The sequence below is a fragment of the Erinaceus europaeus genome, chromosome 2 (assembly GCF_950295315.1).
Source record: "Erinaceus europaeus chromosome 2, mEriEur2.1, whole genome shotgun sequence".
NCBI classification, from domain to species: domain Eukaryota; kingdom Metazoa; phylum Chordata; class Mammalia; order Eulipotyphla; family Erinaceidae; genus Erinaceus; species Erinaceus europaeus.
This window is the reverse complement of record NC_080163.1, coordinates 139,482,638-139,505,976: the sequence shown is the minus strand read 5'-3', so window position 1 is coordinate 139,505,976 and position 23,339 is coordinate 139,482,638. Positions and strand designations below refer to the sequence as shown.

Sequence of the window (23,339 nt, the reverse complement as noted above, 5' to 3'; positions counted from 1 at the left end):
TGGGAAACAGGAGCCTCCCTCAAATACCCCTAAGTCAGGTAGCTATTAAAGTCAGAAAAATCTCATGGGTGAACATCAACCTCAAAGAGCAGTGGGTTCTAGGTAGTCCTCTTTCCCTTGTCCTGACAGAAATTTGCCCTTGGCCATTGGGATTTCTATGCCAATTGTGACTCTCATCTACATCCTGACCAACGTTGCCTACTACACAGTGCTGAACCCTGCAGATGTCATTAGCAGTGATGCTGTAGCTGTGGTGAGTCTCTTGGGGTCTGTTTTGTCATTATCATGATACTGAATTGCTTGAATATTAATTTTTTCCCCTAAGATTTTGTTTATTTTTGGGATAGGGAGATTGCTTAGTGGTTATGTACTACACTTTTCACATCTGCCTTTCATGAATGTAAATACATATTAAAAACATTTTTGGGGGGTCTTGGAGGTAGTTCAGTGGATAAAATGTTGGACTCTTAAACATGAGGTCCTGATCAAAGAGACTTTTCATGCCTGAGGCTCCAAAGTCTCAGGTTCAGTCCCCTACGCCACCATAAGCCAGAGCTGAGCAGTGCTCTGGTAAAAAAAAAAAAAAAGAGAGTAAATAAATAGGCAAATTTAAAACTATGGTCCTGTGAAGGATGATAAATGACATAGTGGGGGTTGTATTGTTAAATGGGAAACTGGGGAATGTTATGCATGTACAAACTATTGTATTTACTGTTGAATGTAAACATTAATTCCCCAATAAGGAAATAAATTAAAAAAAAAACCAAAAAACTATGGTCCTGAATTTGATCCCTGTCTGCGCATGCGTCAGAGTTATGCTCTGTTTCTCTCATTCCTTAATAAATGGATATTTTTTTTCTATTTTTTTTACATGTGCTTATTTTTTAATTTTTATTTATTATTGGATCGAACAGAAATTGAGAGGGGAGGGGAGATAGGGAGGAAGAGAGACAGAGAGACCTGCATCTCTACCATTTGTGAAGCTTTCCTCCTGCAGGTGGGGACTAGGGGCTTAAACCTGGGTCATTGTGCACTGTCATATGTGTGCTTAACCAGGTGTGCTCCCATCTGGCCCCTTTTTTCTGTTGTTTTTTTTAAAATTTTTTTATATTTATTTTATTTATTTATTCCCTTTTATTGCCCTTGTTTTATTGTTGTAGTTATTATTGTTGTTGTTGGATAGGACAGAGAGAAATGGAGAGAGGGAGGGGAAGACAGAGAGGAGGAGAGAAAGATAAACACCTGCAGACCTGCTTCACCGCCTGTGAAGCGACTCCCCTGCAGGTGGGGAGCCTGGGGTTCGAACCGGGATCCTTATGCCGGTCCTTGTGCTTTGCGCCACCTGCGCTTAGCCCGCTGCACTACAGCCCGACTCCCTGTTTTTTTAAATTTTTTTTTATAGGATAGGATAGAAAGAGCAGGGGAAGATGGGGGGAGAGAAAGGCACCTGCAGACCTGATTTACTACTTGTGAATCGACCCCCCTGTAGGTGGGGATCTGGGGGCTCAAACCGGGATCTTTGCACTATGTGTGCTTCACCCAGTGCACCACTGCCCAGCCCCCTATAAATTAAATTTTCTAGTTTTTGTTTTTATGAGAGAGAAAAGCAGAGGGGGAGACCCAGTCAGTAATGCTTGGCTGTGGTATGTAGCAGTGCTCTAGAGATAAAACTTTTGTGAGCTCTGGAACCTCAGACATGAAAGTGGTGTGCTTCCTCAAGCTGTCTCCGTGGTCCTTGATCTCTTTCTGCAGGCATTCCCGCTCAGCCGGGTGAGCTCAGCATTAACTGTTTATCCTGGGAACATAGTTGCAGGAAGCCTAGGAAACCCTGCCTGTGTTCAGTAGTGACCCTTCTGTGTTTTGCTCCCCAGACATTTGCTGACCAGACATTTGGAAGATTCAGCTGGATCATTCCCATTGCTGTTGCCCTGTCCTGCTTTGGGGGCCTTAATGCATCCATCTTTGCTTCATCCAGGTATCGTATTTCTGCTTCACTGCAATATTTTAATTCTTTGAGTTTTTAGACGAGTCCATAAAAACACTTCTTTTTCCTAAAAAATTTTTAAAATTTTCTTTCCTTTTTTCTTTTTGCCTCCAGGGTTATTGCTGGGGCTTGGTGCCCTGCACTACAAATCCACTGCTCCTGGAGGCTAGTTTCGCATTTCATTGCCCTTGTTGCGATTGTTATTGTTGCCATAGCTGTTGTTATTGTTGTTGGATAGGACAGAGAGAAATTGAGAGAGGAGGGAAGGACAGAGAGGAGGAGAGAAAGATAGACACCTACAGACCTGCTTCACCACTTATGAAGCAACCCCCTGCAGGTGGAGAGCTGCAAACTGTGGGGTTCTTACTCTGGTCCTTGCACTTTGTGCCATATGCACTTAACCTGCTCTGCTATGGTCCATCCAGCCCCCTTTTTTAATGTTTTTTTTTTTAAAGGAGTAACTTTATTATTATTATTTTCTCTTTTGTTGCCCTTGTTGTTTTATTGTTGTTGATGTCATCGTTGTTGGATAGGACAGAGAAATGGAGAGAGGAGGGGAAGACAGAGAGGGAGAGAGAGAAAGATAGACACCTACAGACCTGCTTCACCGCCTGTGAAGCGACTCCCCTGCAAGTGGAGAGTCGGGGGCTTGAACCAATATCCTTATGCCGGTCCTTACGCTTCGCACCACGTGCGCTTAACCCGCTGCACTACTCTCCAACCCCTTTTAATGTTTTTATTTACTTACTGGATAGAGACAGAAGAATTGAGAGGGGAGAGGGAGTTCAGAGAGGGAGAGAGACACCTGCAACTTACTCCACCACTTGTGAAGCTTTCCCCCTGCAGGTAGGGACCAGGGACTTGATCCTGCAACCTTGCACACTACAATGTGTGTGCTTAACCAGTTGCACCACTGCCCGGCCCCTGTCCTAAAATTTTTTTGTGTGTGAATTTTTTTAAAAAATCAGAGCATCGCTCTGCTTTGGCTTTTGCTGGTGCTGGGAATTGGACCTGGGACTTTGGTGCTTCAGGCATAACCATTATGCTGTCTCCCCAGCCCCATATCCTTACCTTTGTGCAAACATTTTTTTTTTTTAAACTTCATTTATTTCACGTGATAGAACAGAGAGAAATTGAGAGGGAGAGGAGGGGGGAGGGGTGGGGAGGGAGAAAGAGACAGACACCTGTAGCACTGCTTCACCCCTTGTGAAGATTTCCCCTGCTGGTGGGGACTGGGGGCTGGATCCCAGGTCCTTGTACATGGTAATGTGTTCACTTAACCAAGTACACCACCAGCTGGCCCCAGTGTGCCAACAATTTTATGCTGGTAGTGAAGCCAAATATGGATGAGCTTGATGACTTTACAGAAAGTCAAGCATAGTTATATTAACTTTTGTGAGGAGAAGGCTCTGTATTGCAATTTGAATGCAGTGGAAGCAAGGTTCCTGCTCAAACCCACTTCCTGGCTCCTTTGCCTTAATGAATATTTTTACAAACAGAAGGAAAGTTAAGAGGTTGTTCAGAGCAAACAGGATGTGGGGTTGAGGTTATCTGGTCTTCTGGGTTTTCTTTTTAGAGCTAAACCTGTAACAGATCTTAACTCTTTATTGTTCTGAAGCACCAACACCAGCAGGAATAGGGTGGAGAGTGTGAGTCTTTGATTTGTATATATATATATATATATATATATATATATATATATATATATATATATATATATATTAAATTTTAACATAGTGGTCTGGGAGGTGGCACAGTGGTAAAGCTTTGGACTCTCAAGCATGAGGTCCCTAGTTTGATCCCTGGTAGCACATGTGCCAGAGTGATGTCTGGTTCTTTCTCTCTCCTATCTTTATCATAAATAAGTAAAATCTTTAAAAAATATATTAATTTATTTATTCCCTTTTTTGTTGCCCATGTTTTATTATTATAGTTATTGATGTCGTCGTTGTTGGATAGGACAGAGAGAAATGGAGAGAGGAGGGGAAGACAGAGAGGGAGGAGAGAAAGATAAGATACCTGCAGACCACCTTCACCGCCTGTGAAGTGACTCTCTTGCAGGTAGGGAGCCGGGGGCTCGAACTGGGATCTTTGAGCTGGTCCTTGCGCTTTGCGCCTCCTGCGCTTAAACCGCTGCACTACCGCCCAGTTCTCCCCAATTTTTTTTTGACATATTAAATGCTCTTTGCAAAATAGTTCCCGTGAGCTATGTCCTGAAAACTACATTTTGCCTAGCCCAACTTATTAGCCTCAGGTCACCTCTTCCTTCCAGTGCCATGCCAAGCCAATCTGTGTTTTTGGGAACACAGAACTAAAGGCAGATAAGATAGTAAGAGGCAGAAGGAAAGAAAGTAGTAGCTTGTAGACGTGACCCTGTTGGGGACCAAATTGTAGGGCTGCTTGTGGTTTGTGATGCAGCTGTGGGATTCATTCCTTCAGTGACAATTGAGCACTTGCTGTGTATCAGGTACTGGAACAAGTTGATTCTGTCCCTCAATTCACAGAAAACATTGAGGTTGCCTTTGGTGTGTGTGTGAATATTTTGAGGTTGCCTTTTCTTTGTTCCTTTCCAACACACCCCTCTCCCTCCTCGTCTTTTGAGGGTGTGTACTATTTCCTAAATATACTTATCTTTAACTATTTTTAAAAATTGTTTTTAATTAATTAATTTATTTATTGGATAGACAGAAATTGAGAGGAAGGGGGGAGATAGGGAGACCCCTGCCTGCAGCACTGTTTCACCAATTGTGAAGCTTCCTGCCTACAAGTGGGGACCTGGGACTTGGAATCTGGTTCCTTGTGTATGGTAATATGTACACTCTTCTGGGTGCACCACTACCTGGCCCCATTCTTCTTCTCCTCCTCCTTCTTCCCCTAATTTTATTTATTTATTTATTTATTTATTTATTTATTTATTTATTTATTTATGTTCTGGCATATGGTGGGCATATGGTGGTATGGGGGGTTTGAATCTAGGACTTTGGAGCCTAAGGTATGAGAGTCTCTTTGCATAACTATTATGTTTTTTTAAAATACTTTATTTATTATTGGATAGAGACAAATTGAAAGGGGACAGGAAGATAGAAAGGAAGAGAGAGGGAGTCGGGCGGTGGCGCAGTGGGTTAAGCGCACGTGGCGCAAAGCGCAGGGACCGGCGCAAGGATCCCGGTTCAAGCCCCCGGCTCCCCACCTGCAGGGGAGTCGCTTCACGGGCGGTGAAGCAGGTCTGCAGGTGTCTATCTTTCTCTCCCCTCTCTCTCTGTCTTCCCCTCCTCTCTCCATTTCTCTCTGTCCTATCCAACAACAAAGCAACGTCAACAATGGCAATAATAACCGCAACGAGGCTGCAACAACTAGGGCAACAAAAAGGGGGAAAAATGGCCTCCAGGAGCGGTGGATTCATGGTGCAGGCACCGAGCCCAGCAATAACCCTGGAGGAAAAAAAAAAAGAAAAAAAAAAAAAAAAAAGAAAGGAAGAGAGAGAGAGAGAGAGATACCTGCAGCCCTACTTCACCACTTGAGAAGCTTTCCCTCTGTAAGTGAGGACCAGGGGCTTGAACCTGGATCCTTGTGCTCTGTAATGTGTGCGCTTAACCAGGTGCACCACCACCTGGCCCCTTGCATAACCATTATGTTATCTACCCCTGCCTTCTTAATTATTTTTCTTGTAAATTTTCTTAATGCATTAAAAAGCAAATAAAGAGGCCCACAGATAGGTTCGTGCTGTCCTGTCTGCAGAGACTTGTCGAGGAACAGTTCTACCTTTCTAGTTTGACTGCCTTCTGGTCTAGGTCCCAGCACTTCCCCTCTTCTACACCATGCTGTATCAGTGGCCCCTCCTTTCTTTGTTGAATGTTTGCTTAGAGACAGCTTCTCATGAACTTCTTTCATTTCCACTTAAAGAAGTCACAAAATGACTTCCCCTATTTCCCTCTCCCCTGTGTCTATCAAATGAAAGAAAGCAAAAGTCCACCAGAAGCTGTGGATTTGTCTTGTGGGCACTGAGCTCCAGTGCTAATCTTGGTGAAAATAAGATAAAATAAAATATGAAAAAAAAAAAAAAGAGTAATGGTCCAGGAAGTGGCACAGTGGCTTGGACTCTCAAGCATGAGGTCTTGAGTTTGATCCCTGGCTGCACATGTATCAGTGATGTTGGTTCTTTTCCTCTCATTAATAAATAAATGTTAAAAAACAAAAGAGTAAGCGATAGGAGAAGATAAGGAAATACCACTGCACTGAAGTTTCATCCAGTGCAGTGAGGTGCATTGTCCAGGTAAACTATTTTTCTAGCATCCCCTCCCTTTTTAAAATTAATGAATATTTTAAAAATAATAGCCTGGGAGATGGCACTGTAGGTAAGGCCTTGGACTTCCAAGCATCAGGTCCCAAATGCTGTTCCTGATATGCATGTACTAGAATGATGCTCTGTTTATCTTCTTCCTCTTCTCTCTCCCCCACCCCCACACACATAAAAATAAACAATAAAAAAAGATTTAAGGGCAGGGATAGATAGCCTGAGACTCCAGAGTCTCAGGTTCAATTCCTCACACCACCATAAGCTAGAGCTGAGCAGTGCTCTGGTAAAAATAAATAAGTAAATAAATATAAAAATTAAAAAAATAATTTATTATGAACACTAGAAAGAGAAGGGTGAGAGAAAAGAATGAGAACCAGAGTATCACTCTGGCATATGCAATGCTGGGGGTTGAACTTGGGACCTCCTGCTTACATGTGGACTCTAGAAACTATCAACTCCCAGGTCGTAAAATACATTTAATGAAAGAGGAAGAAAGAAAACACAATACCTCTCGGCTCTGACTTATAGTTGTGCCAGGGATTTAATCAAAGATCTCCGAACTACAGACTTGAAAATCTGGCATACTACTTGCTGTTGCACTAGCTCCTCAACCCTGAACATAATTTTATATATATATGTGTGTGTGTGTGTGTGTGTGTGTGTGTGTGTGTGTGTGTGTGTGTGTGTATGTATACTTATTCCTTTTTGTTGCCCTTGTTGTTTTATTGCTGTAGTTATTGTTGTTACTGATCTCATCATTGTTGAATAGGTATCTGTCTTTCTCTCCCCTGTCTGTCTTCCCTTCCTCTCGATTTCTCTCTGTCCTATCCAACAACAACGACATCAATAATAACTACAACAATAAAACAACAAGGGCAACAAAAGGGAATAAATAAATACTAAAAAAAAAAAATGAGACTTGTGGGCTGAAGAGATATCTCAGTGGGTAAGGTATGTGCCTTGCCATGCATGTGGCTCAAGTTAGAGCCCTGGCACTGCAGGGGAGTACCATGACACCAAGGGAAGGAAGCTCCAGTGTGTGATGGTTTTCCCTTTGGCCTCTGTCTGTCTCAGTTTATCTGAGTGAAGTACTAAGCCTGAGAGCAGTGAAATCACATGTTCATTGTTCCATGCGCATGTGTGCTCTCTCTCCCTCCCCCCTACACACACACACACACACACACACACACACACACACAAAATGAGATTTGTGGGGTGGCAGAGTAGTGGGTCCCCCTATGGATAATGACAGGGTGATGGTGAGGTGTCAGTGATTGAGAAGTATGAGTGTGTGTGGATGGGACTAGGAGTAGTGTTAGGTAATAGTGAGACCAGCTCTTCATGGATAAGAGTGATGTAGTTGAAGAATAGCAGTGTCTGTGGGTAAGGGCTGTAGATTGAACTGGGCATGCTTAGAGAACATGGGATGCTTTTAAAAGTTGTCCACTTGCTTTTTTTTTTCTGGGGCTCTGAGCCAGTTTAAGTGGAGATTGTGGCTATGTGGTTGAGAAATAGGTGCCTGCTGACATATTTCTCATTCTTTCAGGTTGTTTTTCGTGGGTTCCCGTGAGGGCCACCTCCCAGACCTTCTGTCCATGATCCATATTAAACGTTTCACACCTATACCTGCTTTATTATTCAATGTAAGCTCTTCTGGGAAGTGTGGGGTGGGTATATTTATCTGTGTAGTATTCCTGCTAGCTTCATGAGAAGACTAGAAGATAGTGCCAGAGCATTACTCTGGCATATTTGATGTCAGCAATTGAATTTGGGACCTCATTCTTGAGAACACAATGCTTTATCTACTGTGCCACCTACCAGGCCACCTTAATATAGATTCTTACTGGTTTAAATCCACTGTTTAAATCTTCTGGATGTAGAGATAGGAAGAATTCTATATTCTAGAAGTTGAAGCAAATATGATCTTATTTCAGAACTCTGGTTCCTGACCTCCATCTTCTAGAACCTTTTTGCTCCAGTGGGCAAACTATCATACTTCTCTCCCCAGGGATATGAGTCTACTGACAGGTGATTCTGGAGGCACTTCCTCCATTGTATGCCAGATGGTAGGGACCCAGCTGTAACCGTCTCCCCTAGGATATGGTGTGATTTATGTTGATGTGGGTATGTTAAGGTGAGAAGTACATCACTGTTTGCCATCAGAAGGAGAAAGTGAAGAACTTGCAAAAAGAATAAAGGCATTGAATGTAGCAAGGATCCCTAGAAAGGGGAGAAATGCCACTTTGGAATCTGGAGAAGGAACCTATCTGATGCTAGGGGGATGACTAGAATGAAATGGAGGTAATCTGGTGATGCTAAATCAGGACTCAGCAGATATGGTGCTAATTGCTATGTAGTGGAATCTTCTGGGATGATTTGGGGCTGACAATGCTCACTTTTTTTCCCTTCCTCTGCAGTGCACCATGACACTCATCTACCTCACTGTGGAGGATGTTTTCCTGTTGATCAACTACTTCAGCTTTAGCTACTGGTTCTTTGTGGGCTTATCTGTGGTTGGGCAGCTTTACCTTCGCTGGAAGGAACCTGAACGACCCCGGCCTCTTAAGGTCAGTGGTTTGGAGCAGGCTAAGAGACATGGGCCATCCATCCAAGGGGCTTTCCTGCCCATGCTCCATTCCTGTTCTTCTGTCCTACTTTACCAAATTTCTTATTTCTCTCTATTTCAGTTGAGCCTGTTTTTCCCCATCGTGTTCTGCATATGTTCCTTGTTTCTGGTGATTGTGCCCCTCTTCAGTGACACCATCAATTCCCTCATTGGCGTTGGGATTGCCCTCTCTGGGGTCCCTGTCTTCTTCCTGGGTGTTTACTTGCCGGAATCTCGGAGGCCATTCTTCATTCGCAATATCTTAGGTGAGCTTCTTTTTGCCCATCACTCACTGTGTGTGCATGTGTGTGTGTGTGTGTGTGTGTGTATACATGTACACTTGGATGTGTATATGTCAGGGGGTGGTATTGACTGTTTCCCCTCATATTAGTGATATGCTGGAGACCATGAAACCTGGATGCCCTAACCTAACATCTTTTTTTGTGATCCTGATATAATCATTTTAGTTCTAATGTGAATCACATTCTGCATTGAAAAGACCATCTCCTGTGGTCTGGGAGGTGGCACAGTGGTTAAGGCACTGGACTCTCAAGCATGAGGTCCTGAATTCAATCCCTGGCAGCACATGTACTAGAGTGATATCTGGTTCTTTCTTTCTCCTGTCTTTCTCATTAGTAAATAAATAAAATCTTAAAAAAAAAAAGACCATCTCCCTCACAATGTAATCCATTTGAGAAGACGTGGTTGGAGAGGGGATGGAGGATATTGGGAATAAAGACAAAACCTGGCATAAGGGACAGGTGGGGAAGGAGCCACAGATGTGCCCATACCAGCCTTTCAGTGTTCATATTGGGGCAGTTTGCTAAATCCTGTTTTTCTCTGTTTTCATTTAGCAACTATCACCAGAGTCACCCAGAAGCTTTGCTTTTGTGTCCTGACTGATCTAGATGTAGATGAAGAACGAAACACTGAGATGAAAACTGACTAGATGCCAGAGGTGACTTCTGATGCAGGCCTGGACCACTGGTCATCTGTGGCCACAGCCACCAAAGTCAAGTTGACAAGACTGTCTCACCCTCTTGCACTAAAGGAGATCGTTGGCCCACATTGTGTGTAGGGGCTCAGGGCAGAGGCTTGCTCAGGTGTCACTCTCATTGATATTCTATGAAAAGAGACTAAAATTGTGGGGCCAGCCTGAAGATAGGGACTTCAAAAGTTGACGGTGATAGGTATTGGGAAATAGGTTGTGTACTTTTATTCTTGGTGGGCAGGTGCAGTCCTTACCAACACTGGGTATGTAGCTGGGGCTGAGGGAGTGACTGGCGGTTTTTGAATTCGACGTTTTGAGTTTGTACCAGGAGTTTGTATAAAGGGGATGCTTGTTGTGGGCAGTTTCCCTCTGATCAGGTCTAAGCAGTTGACCTTAGAGGCTTGAATTGCTACCATGTCTTCCACTGGCTTAAAATCTTTCTCTGGGGATAGGGTTGTATCCCACTATTTATTGATAAGAACCCAGATCACCAGTCCTAACAAGATAATCTGTCAGATATAATAGGCTTATAATGTTAAAAAAAAATTCCAGAACCCAAAGTAATCTTTGCCCTTAAAGATGTTTCAATGTGTTGGTGACCACAGATTTTTTTCCCCCAGAAAATCAGTTTTCATACAATTTTTTTGTTGAATCTCAACAAAAGAAAAAAAAAATATTTTTTTTACTAATATCATGGTTATTTACTAATATCATGGTTTCAGCACCTGGCTCATGTTTAGCAAAGACAAATGAATAAATTCCTGAGTCAGAAATCCGGTACTATTTTGAAAGATATTTTATCTTACTTGAACCCTTATATCTTTCTTCTAGTTGAAAAAGTAAATCTCTGGATTTCTGGCATGGACTTCAGGAAGGCAGGAACTATTCTAGAATTCAGGTAGATCACCACAATTCTTTCAGCTGTGAATGGCTGAAAGATCCAGCTTGCTCCTCTACGGGCCAGTGTGCAGGTCTGCAGTGCTTACCCGCAAGCTTACCTGTCTTGGTGCTAGAAGGTGGTCACTTTATTTTCTTGAAAACACCACACCAGGGTGCATCCTCCTCTTATGTCCCCGACACTAGGCTTTGTTTACACTGAGTTGCCTTGGTGTGGATCGCCAGGACATTGCACTCCTGTCTTTCCTGCCTCCCCTTTTCCCGGATCTCAGCTGGGGCTGCAGTCTCAGGAAGAGGTTGCTATTTAAGGGAACTTCTGTCTCCTCTTTGTGAAGATCAGTGAAGACTTTGGGAAAAAGAGCTGCTTCAGGCTCAGTCTGCCTCCTCAACTGACCACATGATTGGAAGCAACTTACTCTGGTGCTCAGGCTTTGCCTTAGCACCCAGGTCAGTCAGGTCAAAAGGTTACACCCAAGGTTCCTTTGTGGGCAGTATGGCTGCACTAGATTATATAAGTATGACGCTTCTAGACGTTGGAGCCCAGAAACCTGAAGGGGCACGATCATAGTTGCTTTTGGTTCAATACATGCATCTGTGAGAACATAGGGGAACATTCCTATGGTCATGAGATGAGGATTTGCACAGCAAACTCCTGGGTGGCAACAGAGAGTCATGTGCAAAAGCTGACTTGTCTAGACTATGTAAACATGACTCCTGTCTGAACCAAGCTGGCATCTACCCCAGGGATCCTCTGGAATTAATCCTTTAATCGGAGCACTCTAATCTTGAGGCTCCCTGACCCAGACTTTAGCTTTCTCACTGAAGTAAATGACCCGCTAATCCCAGGAATTTGTTGCCCTGGGGAACTGCTGGGGAAGCCCAGCAAGGGCTTCACACCCCAGGTGCACTAGTACTTGCTCAGTGAACCATGTCATCTCCCACTCAGTACTGGATGGTGATAGCACTCTTCCCCTCTTGACTGAATACAGACTTCTCCTAGGAACCCTTCTGAGGGAGGATAAACAGGATTTCCCCTATAGCACAAGTTTCAAGATGGAGTTAATTTCACTGGCTATTTGTTCATTTCCTTCAGTCTTTCTCCTAGTGTGGGTAGTTTGTGAAGTTGTGAGGCCTTTAATGTTGCTGAACCTTAATGATTATATAAACAGCAGTGAACACATTACTGTGGCAATGAGTAGTTTTTAATCCTTTATTTCTGTGTTAGGTTGCTGGCCTATTAACTTGCAACAGAAATTATTCCTTTGTGGGTAGTTAGAATGTGAAACCAATAGTTTGCAACCTACAGGCTGCCATAATAGGCTATGTACAGGGGAGGGAGAGAGAGGAAAAGAGAAAGATAGGACACCTGCAGACTTGCTTCACTACTTGTGAAGCTTCCCCCTCCTCCACAGGTGGGAAGCAAGGGCTTGAACCTGGGTCCTTGCACATGGTAATATGTGTGTTCAACAGCACTCAGCTCTCCTTCCCCTCAGTGTTGATTTCTTTTTTAAAAAATTTTTTTTAAAAAAAAATTTATTCCCTTTTGTTGCCCTTGTTGTTTTATTGTTGTCATTGTTGGATAGGCTAGAGAGAAACGGAGAGAGGAGAGAGAAACAGGGGGAGAGAAAGATAGACACCTGTAGACCTGCTTCACCGCTTGTGAAGCGACTCCCCTGTAGGTGGGGAGCCAGGGGTTTGAACCGGGTTCCTTACTCCGGTCCTTGTGCTTTGTGCCATCTGCGCTTAAACCGCTGCGCTATCGCCCAGCTCCCCAATGTTGATTTCTAAGACTTGTCACAAAGGTAGTTTCACATCTCTAAGTTATGTGTTAACAGACTAAATTCATTTATCTCCACCATAGGACATTGAACCCCCCACGCTTTTTCAACTTCCTCCATAACTCCATGTAAAGTTATTAATATGATTGTGAAGGTGTACACAATAAACAGATGAGATGGAAGTAGGATGTAAAAGTAGGGCTGATTATAAAATCTCAAGAGGTGGGAAGATTGAGGCCAGGTGGTGGCACACCTGGTTAGGCGCACACATTACAATGCACAAGGACCCAGGTTCAAGCCCCAGGTCTTGCAGGGAGAAAGCTTCACAAGTGAAACAGGGCTGTAGATGTCTGTTTTTTCTTTCTATCTCCCCTCCCCTCAATTTCTCTGTCTCTGTGCAATAATAAATAAAAATTAAAAAGAGGTGGGAAGATACTTTCTTTCGTGCGATATTTTCTTTCATGCCTGAGGCACCAAAGGTTCCAGATTCAGTCCCTAGCATCACCATAGAGTCGAGCAGTGCTCTGGTAATGAATTTAACTACTCAGTTGCATTAATCATATTTGAAGTGCCCAATATACTCCCAATGTATGTGGAGTAGTGGTTACTATTGCTTAATGCAGATAGAGACATTTTATCATGCAGAAAGATCTACTGGACAGTGTCACACTAAAAGAAAACTCAGAATTAAGGTATATTTTTATTATCTTTATTTATTGGATAGACAGCCAGAAACCTAGAGGGAATGGAGAGATAGAGAGGATGAAAGACACCTGCAGCCCTTTTTTACCACTTGTGAAGCTTTCCCCATGCAGGTGGGGACTGGGGGCTTGAACCAGGGTCCTTTTACATTGTAATGTGTGCGCTCAACCAGGTGTGCCACAACCCGGGCCCCCCCCCCCCCCTTTTTTTTTTTAAAACTAAAGCTCAGCTCTGTATTATGGTGGTTTGGAGACTGAACCTGGGACTTTGGAGCCTCAGGCATGAGTCTCTGTATAATCATTATGCTATTTACCCCCATCCAGGGACAGTTTGCTTTTGAGAGGAAAGTCATAGTAACAAATTGGTTATGTTATTATTTTTGACTAAGTGCTATAAGCAGTTATTTGTGTTTTTATTTTACTAGAGCAATGCTCAGCTCTGATTTATGGTGGAGTGGTGGATTGAACCTGGGACCTCAGAGCCTCAGGCATGAGTCTCTATATATCCATTATGTCATCTCCCCTACCCCCCATCATCTTCCCCTTCTATTTTGACAAGACTAAGAAACTGAGACTGGAAAGAGATAGACCTGCTTCACAGCTTGTGAAGTCTCTTGCAGGTGGGAAGCAGGGCCTTTCACATGGTAATGTGTATCTCCCTGTCTGGCCTCCTGATATTTCTTTCCTATGCTTTCATGGTGTGTATGTGTGTGGCATATAGAATCAAAGGATTACTCTGGCATATGCCAGGGATCAAAATCAGGACCTCATGCTTGAGAGCCCAGCAGTTCAGCCATTGAGTCACCTGCCAGGTTGCAATATACATTAATAAAGCTAAGATCAGAAGATGCTGTCCATGGCCCAGGAGGTGGTATAGTGGATAAAGCATTGGATTCTCAAGCATGAGGTCCTGCATTCAATCCCCAGCAGTACACGTACCAGAGTGATGTCTGGTTTTCTTTCTCACTCATAATTTTTTTCCCCTCTCCAAGGTTATTGCTGGGGCTCGGTGCCTGCACCACAGATCCACTGATCCTGGAGGCCATCTTTTCCCCTTTTGTTGCCCTTGTTTTATCACTGTTGTGGTTACTATTATTGTTGTTATTGATGCTTTTGGATAGGACAGAGAAATAGAGAAGAGGGGAAGACGAGGGGAGAAAAAGATAAGACACCTGCAGACCTGCTTCACCGTTTGTGACCTCCCCTACAGGTGGGGAGTCGGGGCTTGAACCGTGATCCTTACGCAGGTCCTTGCTCTTTGCACCATGTGCGCGTAACCTGCTGTGCTACCTCCTGACCCCCTCATAAAAATCTTTAAAGATGCCATCCTTTTTCACTTAGTATCTGATAGACCTGTGTATCAGATCAAATCTTTTAAAAGATTTATCATACAAGAGATAACCAGAGTACCACCGTTGCATATGTGAAGCTGGGAGCCAAACTTAGGATCTCTTTCTTGCTTGACAATATGAGGCTTTATCCACTGTGCCACCTTCTGCCAACCATACTGCCTTTTATTTTGATTGTGATGAAGGGAGTACAATGGAAAATCACACGGGAGATTTAAGAAGCTTTAGCTGGTGAAACAGCTTACTTGAATTGTGTGCTGCTTTGCTATGTGTGCAGCCCTAGTTTTAACCTGGCCTTCCACAGCACCGAAGGAAGCTCTGGTGCTGTGGACTCTCTCACATTATCTTAAAAGTTTTAAAGGAATTACTTCCATGCTGGAAATACAGCTCACCTAGATAGTACATTTGCTTTATTAGGTTTGAGCCTGACCTCCACAGCATTAGAGGAAACCTCCATGTTGTGGTCTTTTCCTCTGTGTAAAAAAAAGCCAACCCAGATTGATGAAGTCCCAGCAGTGACGAAACAGAAAACTAAAAACATCTGTGTTAAAAAATTAGTTTTCATTAAACAAATAGAGCATCACATTTATACATGCTATATTCTTTGGCAATACTGCCAAAGAAAAACAGGAATCTTTAAAATCAGGAGGCAGGGAGGTACAGATAACTGTTTATTAAGATCTCTCATAGCTCTAGCTTCTATTCCTGTGGCCATTACACCCAGCCTGTGCCACTCCAAGTGTCATCTCCTTAACCCGACTAGGTTTTCCTCATAATGAAACAAGGCCATCTTCTTACTGATAGTGTATAAAAGAATGAAGAAGATAACCTGGGTCAGGAAATTCCATTTTTATGTAGCCACACCCAACACTCATACTATAGGTCACTTTTTAAAAAAGTAGTGTTGGGGATCAAACCCATGGCCTCAATCATGTAAGGCACATACTGTACTGCTAAGTCATCTCCCTAGCCCAGAACACTTCTAAACACATCAAAGAGGCCCCTTATTATATATCCCCCCCCCCCCAGCACAGGCTTTCAGTGTAGTTGGATGATACTATTTGACATATTTTTCCCGTGTGATGAGTGAAGATGTTACAGGGGGAACTGATGTGGTCAGAGCCCTCAGGGCATATGGTAGAACCATAGAATGTCATGGTAACACAGAGCCAGGGCCATCAGTCTGAATCCAGGTCATGGGGACAGTCATAGTCAAACTCCTTTTGTGTATCGAAAGGGTATTTGCTGCTCCATCTCTGTCGTCTGCTACTGCCTCCTTCCTCTTCACTGAAACTGCTGTATTCAGAGTCTAGAATGAGAAGACAGACAATAAGATAACTATACAGTGACATGGGAGGTGGTGCAGTGGCTAATGTTGGATTTGAAAGCATGACATCCTGAGTTTGATCTTCAGCATCATATAAGCCAGAGTGATGCTCTAGTTCTCATGTTAAGAAAAAAAAAAAAATCTGGGCTGGTGAAATAGCTCACTTAGATAACGTGACCTAGGTTCAAGCCTAGCCATCATAGTGAAGGAAGTTTTAATTATACGTTGTCTCTCTCAAGAATAAATTAATTAAAAAAATGTTTATTGGATAGAGGCAGCCAGAAATCAAGAGGAATGGAGAGAGGGAGGGAGGGGGTGCTGGATGGTGGTAAACCTGGTTGAGTGCACATTAGAATGCTCAAAGACCTGGTTCAAGCCCCCAGTCCCCACCTGTAGGGGGAAAGCTTCATGAGTGGTAAAGCAGGTCTGCATGTATCTCTGTCTCCTCTATCTCCCCTTTCCCTCTTGATACCTGGCTCTATCAAATAAAGACAATAAAAATATTTAAAAAAAGAACAGAAACACCTGCAACCCTGTTTCGACATTCTTGAAGCTTTCCCCCTGCAAGTGGGGACCAGGGGCTTGAACCTGGGTCCTTGTACATTTTAACACGTGTGCTCAATCAGTTGTGCCACTACCCAGCCCCCCCCCCCCAATTTTGGTTTTCTAAATCACTAAGAAAACAACTCAAAAAGACTTTTTGTTGACCACTATTACAAAATTCTTGCTCAATAGAGAAGACTCAGAATTTAGAAAAAAGCAATAGCAGTTCTAGCTAAACTAAGTTTTTTAGCATTAGGACATTATTATCATTCCTCCTCTAAGTGCAGGATTTTGGGGTGATAGAGGTATGTTAAAATAATACAAAGTGGGGGGCTGGTGGTGGCGGCTCACCTGGTTGAGCATGTGTATTAACAATGCACAAGGACCTGGGTTCAAGCCCCCACCTGCAGGGGGCAAGCTTAATGAATGGTGAAGCAGAGCTGCAGGTATCTCTCTGTTTCCCTCTCTACCACCCTCCTCACTCTTGATTTCTGGCTGTCTCTATCCAATAAATAAAGATAATAGTAAATTAAAAAAAAAAAGAATAATACAAAGTGGGAGTCGGGCAGTAGTGCAGTGGGCTAAGCGCACGTGGTGCAAAGTGCAAGGACCAGTGTAAGGATCCCAGTTTGAGCCCCCAGCTCCCCACCTGCAGGGGAGTCGCTCATAGGTGGTGAAGCAGGTCTGCAGGTATTTATCTCTCTCTCTCCCTCTCTGTCTTGCCCATCTCTCTCTGTCCTATCCAACAACAAGGACAACAATATAACTACAACAATAAAACAAGGGCAACAAAAGGGAATAATAATAATAAAAAAAGAATAATACAAAGTTTGTAGTCCAGGAAGTGATGCAGTAGATAAAAGAATTGGACTCTCAAGCATGAGGTCTTGAGTTCGATCCCTAGTAGCACATGTACCAAAGTGATATCTCTCATTAGTAAATATTTTTTTAAAAAAGGAGTATTACAAAGTTTGATTAATTGTTCCTCTGTTAAGAGATACTAAGAAAAATTCTTACATAAACAAACCCAGGTCCTATTTTTAAATGGTTAACCTCTCTGTCTTGACATTAGACGTCCCAGTAACCTCTCTCCAAAACACTAGTTCTTCGGTTCCTTACAGCTCCAGCAGCTTGTGTGGTTGTGTATTAGTGGTCAATAGCAGAGAGGGGAAGCCATCTGGGATGCACCTTATCAAGGGTGTAACAACTGATTTTAATCCCACAAGCCCCTCTCCATCCTAGGCCTCAATCCAGTTACCTCTGGATATATCATCTTCACTGTTCTGCTCCTCTTCTGGGTATTCATTTCGCCAATTATTCTCATTGTTCTCATCATCTTCATCATCATAAATGTCGTCCTCTGGTTGCTGGTCATCATTCACCTGCACATTTCAACACAAACACAAGCATAAGGGCTGGTGAGATAGCACACCTGCACTGCCATGTGCATCGCCAGTTCACCACAAGAATAATATATGGCACTGGGGGGAGCTTTGGTGCTGTGGCATCTCTTCCCCCCTCCGCTTTTTCTTAACGTTTATTAACCAGAAAGAATTGGATCGTCACTCTAGCACGTGGTGCCAGGGATCAAACTGTGTGCATAAGAGACCAAAGTTGTATCCACTGTGACATCTCCTGGGCTACCCACTTACCCTCCTCTATCTTAAAAAAAAAAAAAAAAAAAAAAAGTAAGTTGGCCTAGAGTGGTGAAATTGTGTGTGTCCTTGTGACAACAAGCGGGCAAAATCCTCTTTTAAGATTTTATGTAGTGGGAAGCTATTAGTTGATCAGGTTGGAGATACTAAGTGTGAAATGTGAAAGAGGCAGACTAGATTTCCGTAGTTCAGGTGGGTGAACTCAAGACTTTCATGCCAATGAAGCACTCAATTAGATCCCAACACTACCTGTTAAGTAGAGCAGTGTTTTAGTACTGCTCTCTCATTAAAAACGAAAAAAAAAAAAAGGAGGGTTACTTGGGAAGTGGCACACTGATAGCATACTGGACTCATAATCTTAAGACCCTGAGTTCAATCCCCAACACTGCATGTGCCAGAGTGATGCTCTGGTTCTCTCTCCTCTCTCACAAATAAACCTTAAATAAAATAAAAATAGGAGGGGATGGGCAGTGGTGCACCTGGTTGAGTGCACACACACTGTAATGTGCAAGGACCTGGGTTCAAGTGCTCAGGTTCCGCCTGAAAGGGGAAAGCTTTGAGTGAAGCCATATTGCACGTGTCTATCTTAGCTTCTCCTTTCAATTTCCCTCTGTTCTACCAAATTAAAAAAAACAAGTGAGGTCTGGTGTTGGCTTACCTACCCATAGAGTGAGTGCCTGTGGTCTTCACCTGCGGGGGAGTATCACAAGTGATGTCTCCCCTTGTCTTTCTATTAAAAAAAAAAAAAAAGAATGCCCCACACTTGTCCATGGACTTGAGTGCTGGTCTGCTCCCTTTCAGGACCTGTGTAAATACATACATTTCTCAGTCTAGATTCAGCAGGGGGCTGCCCCAGTCCATTTTTGCATTGACCTGTATAACCTAATTTACAAGGTAAAACAATTTCTGGTTTTGGCAAGGGAAAAAACACAATAGTTATACACAGTATCTGTAGGTGTGTTTCCAGGTTTAATACCCAGGAGCACCAGTAGCTAGAGCTGAGTGGCGCTCTGGTAACAAAAATTACGGCTTCATTTATTAATTTATTTAGCCTCCAGGGTTATTGCTGGGGCTCAGTGCCTGCATTATGAATCCACTGCTTTTGGAGGCCATTTTTCCCATTTTGTTGTCCTTATTATTATTGTTGTCATTGCTGTTGTTGTTGCTTGATAGAACAGAGAGAAATTGAGAGAGGAGGGGAAGACAGAGGGGCGGGGGAAAGAGACACCTGCAGACCTGCTTCACTGCTTGTGAAGTGAACTGAGCTGGGGGCTCAAACCAGGATCTTCACGCCAGTCTGTGCGCTTTGTGCCATGTGTGCTTAACCCACTATGGTACTGCCTGGACCCCTATTTATTATCTTTATTGTTAATACTTTTTACCAAAGCACTGCTCTAAGAAATTAAAAAAAAAAAAAAAAGGCCAGGGTTGGGAAGGTAGCTTAATGATTATGCATAAAGAACTTTATGCCTGAGGCAAGAAAAAGTGCCAGGTTAAAACCCACCATAAGTCAGAGCTGAGCACAGCTCTGATAAAAAATAGCACTGCTAAGCTTTAGCTTATGGTGGTGCAGGGGACTGAACCTGGGACTTGTAGATCCTCAGGCATAAGAGTCTATTTGCATAACCATTGTGATATCTACCCCTGCCCATAAACAAGTTTCTTAGAAGTACCTCCTCATTCCCCAATAGTGGGTAGATATAAGCAATGTGTTGAACATTATTTTTTAAAAACATAACGTAGAGCAAAATCGACCAATGCAGACTATCTCAAAATTTCCCGTACTAAAGTCAAGTTCCTAGAAGAATATCTAAATAAAAATTTGAACAAGGACAAGAACTAACAATAATGTTGACTAGGTGTGGAACAATGGAGGCAAAGTATCCTGGCCTAGAAATAACAGCTTATGTTGCCTCATTCCCAAGACCTTTTTTATTTTTCTTTTTGTCTCCAGGGTTATTGCTGGGGCTCAGTGCTTGCACTATGAATCCACTGCTCCTGGAGCCCCCCTTTTAAGTTGGATAGGACAGAGAAATTAAAAGGGGAGGGGAAGATAGAAAGGGAGACAAATATAGTCACCCACAGATCTGCTTTACCCCTTGTGAAGCAACCCCGCTGCAGGTGGGGAGCTGGGGGGGTCTCAAACTGGGATCCTTGCACTTCCTACTGTGTGTGGTTAACCTGGTGTGCCACCACCTGGCCCCTCACTCCCCCAATCCTTATGGTCCCCTTACCAGCTCCCATTCCTGACAGTAAGGCTGCACAGAGAGGATGTTCTCAATCCACCCTGGAGTAGTCATCTCCAAGTAGTAAATATCATAAACGTAGTCATCTTTGTGTTTCTCCTGGTGCTCAGCTCTTTGTCTATCCTCGGATACATTCAGCCGTTCGCGTATCAATTCCACAGAATTGCAGAGGATCACATCTGGGTCAGATGTCTGTGAAGAAAGTAGTACGAGGTATATGCAGGTGACTGGAGAGATAGCATAATGGTTATGCCTGTGGCTCCAAGGTCTCAGATACAATCCCTTGTACCACCATAAAACAGAGCTGAGCAGTGCTCTGGAGGAAACAGACAAAACAAACAAACATACATACTCAGGTCCTGAAACATAATGGCAGAGGAGGACCTAGAGGGGGTTAGATTGTCTTTCTCTCCCCGTCTTCCCTTCCTCTCTCCATTTCTCTGTCCTATCTAACAACAATGACATCAATAACAACAACAATAACTATAACAACAATGAAAAATAAGGGCAACAAAAGGGAAAATAAATATAAATAGAAATAAAAAACTTTAAAAAATTGTCTTTATTTATTGGATAGACAGCCAGAAATTGTGAGGAAGGGGGAGGGAGAGAAGATAAGAGATACCTGTAGCCCTGCTTCACCACTTATGAAGCTTTCCTCCTGCAGGTGAGGACCAGGGGCTTGAACCCAGGTCCTGGTAACATGTGTGCTCAATCAGGTACACCACATGACCCCTATAAATGGACCTTTAAAAAAGGACAATGCAGAAAAAAAAAAAAAAGACAATGCCTGGTACACAGAATGTATTAAGTACAGCCTGGATAAATGAATATCCATATCTGTAAAACAAGGCTATCACAACAGATGGGTTATCCTTTTCTTTTTAATATATTTATTTTTCCTTTCGTTGCCCTTTTTTGTTGTTAGTTATTGTTGTCATCATTGTTGGATAGGACAGAGAGAAATGGAGAGAGGAGGGGAAGACAGAGGCAGGGAGAGAAAGATAGACACCTGCAGACCTGCTTCACCGCATGTGTAGCAACTCCCCTGCAGGTGGGGAGCCGGGGGCTCAAAGCGGGATTCTTAGGCTGGTCCTTGTGCTTTGCGCCACCTGAGCTCAACCCGTTGTGCTACTACTGGACTCCCTCCTGGGTCATCCTTTTCTAAGAGGTCTTGCACATTTTACTTAATTTATTTTTTATTAGTGATTTAATATTGATTTACAAAGTTATAAGATAACAAGATATAATTCTACACCTTTCCCACCCCCATATTTGTGTCCCTGTTCCCTTCATCAGAAACTGTAGTAGTGGGGCCAGGTGGTGGCGCACCTGGTTGAGCGACATGTTACAGTATGAAAGGACCCAGGTTTGAGCCCCTGACCCCCCACATGCAGGGGGAAAGCTTTGTGAGTGGTGAAGCAGGGCTGCAGGCGTCTCTCTATCTCCCCCCTCCCTCTCAATTTCTGGCTGTTTCTATCTAATAAATAAAGATAATAAAAAAAATTAATCTTAAAAAAAAAAAACTGTAGTAGTTCTCCCAAGGTCACAGATATGAGTTAACCTGGAGAGAGGAGGGGAAGACAGAGAGAGGGAGAGAAAGACAGACACCTGCAGACCTGCTTCACCACCTGTGAAGCTACTCCCCTGCAGGTGGGGAGCCGGGGGCTCGAACTGGGATCCTTACGCGGGTCGTTGCGCTTAACCTGCTGCGCTACCACCTGGTTCCCCCTATTTATTATTTTTCCCCCTATTTATGGCTCTGCTTTCTCTTCCTTTCAAGTCACACCTACTAGTTCTGTGTCGTGGCTCTCCCTCTTTCTTTCTCTCTACTTCCTGGGTCCTGATGGAACTGGGAGTTGAGAGTCCTCTGGACATCTTCCCCTAACATTTTAACCCCCTCTGGTAGTTTGACCCAAAAATTTTCATGGAACACAGAAGGTAAGAGTTGTGGTTTCTGGTGGGCGTATATAGCATGATGGTTATGCAAAGAGACTCTCGTGCCGAGGCTCCAAAGTCCCAGGTTCAGTCCCCCACACCACCATAAACCAGAGCTGAGCAGTGCTCTGGTTAAAAGAAAAAAAAAAAAAAATGGGAGAGGAGTTGTGGTTTCTCAATTGCCTCTCTGCTGGACCTGGGTGTTGGCAGATGGTCCCAAACCCCCAGCTTGTTTCTGTCTTTCCCTGGTGTCTACTGAACTATGTACAAACTCCTGGTACTACACGGCCAGAGAAGCGCTAGGCTGGTGCCCCGGTGTGTACTCACTTTGTCGGCCTCTGGGTCTTCCTCCTCGCGGACCAGCTCAAATAGCTGGAAGGCGTTGTCGGCGGCGGTTCCTGGGTCTCCCGGAGCTGCCTCGGGCTCGAGGTCACCCGCGGCGGTCGCCCCCAGTGGCCGGTGGCTGGAGACCACCCTGTAGCGGCTCTTCTGCCGGGTGTTTCGGGCCGACGCGCGGAGAGCACTGAGGATACGCTGCTGGCTGCCCTGGGAAGGGCGTCGGGCGGCTCGGAGGAGCGGCTGGACTGGCTCTTCCTGGGCGGAACGCGGGGATGAATTAATGAAGCGTCAGGGATACAGTTTCACCCCGGCTGAGCCCCAAGATACCCTTCCCACCAGCTCCATCCCAGCCCACATACATACCTTTGAGCACACGGTGGCCACTAACTGGAAGACATTTTTCTCCGCTGCTACCTCCAGATCCTTGGAAGCTGGCGACTGCTCTTCGTTGCTTCGGAAGCGTTTACAAGCGAGGACCAACGCCTCCACGGGTTCTTCGCAGCGCTTACGCTTCACGCGGAGGAAAGCCGTGCGACCCGCGTCCATCGCGCCTGTAGTGCGACTGTCATAGAACTGCGCATGTGCAATTTATAAGCATTTTTTTTTTTCGGTTCCGCTTCCGGGTCCCGTCCCCAGGACGTCTAATGTAGAGCACACTCATTGGGTGAGCAGAGCACCGTTCCACGTAG

The 23,339-nt window shown here is 43.9% G+C and overlaps 2 protein-coding genes across 3 annotated transcripts in view; one reads left to right on the top strand and one right to left on the bottom strand.

Annotated features, from left to right (window-relative positions):
- SLC7A6 (solute carrier family 7 member 6) overlaps positions 1 to 12,992 on the top strand; it is a 54,567-nt gene extending 41,575 nt beyond the window's left edge. For both annotated transcript variants that reach the window (XM_060185236.1, XM_060185235.1), the window contains exons 5-10: positions 130 to 253; positions 1,872 to 1,975; positions 7,828 to 7,924; positions 8,699 to 8,848; positions 8,969 to 9,152; positions 9,741 to 12,992. In XM_060185236.1, the coding sequence (XP_060041219.1) occupies positions 130 to 253; positions 1,872 to 1,975; positions 7,828 to 7,924; positions 8,699 to 8,848; positions 8,969 to 9,152; positions 9,741 to 9,835 (754 nt within the window). In that variant the 3' untranslated portion in view covers positions 9,836 to 12,992. The remainder of the gene's footprint in view (positions 1 to 129; positions 254 to 1,871; positions 1,976 to 7,827; positions 7,925 to 8,698; positions 8,849 to 8,968; positions 9,153 to 9,740) is intronic.
- A 2,152-nt stretch (positions 12,993 to 15,144) lies between these two features.
- Positions 15,145 to 23,230, bottom strand: SLC7A6OS (solute carrier family 7 member 6 opposite strand). Its single transcript, XM_016185827.2, has 5 exons — positions 23,014 to 23,230; positions 22,639 to 22,905; positions 20,362 to 20,565; positions 17,731 to 17,854; positions 15,145 to 15,911 (listed from the first exon to the last, which is right to left on the bottom strand). The coding sequence occupies exons 1-5, from the start codon at positions 23,194 to 23,196 to the stop codon at positions 15,781 to 15,783; spliced, it is 909 nt and encodes a 302-aa protein (XP_016041313.1). The 5' UTR covers positions 23,197 to 23,230; the 3' UTR covers positions 15,145 to 15,780.
- Between the last annotated feature and the right edge of the window lie 109 nt (positions 23,231 to 23,339).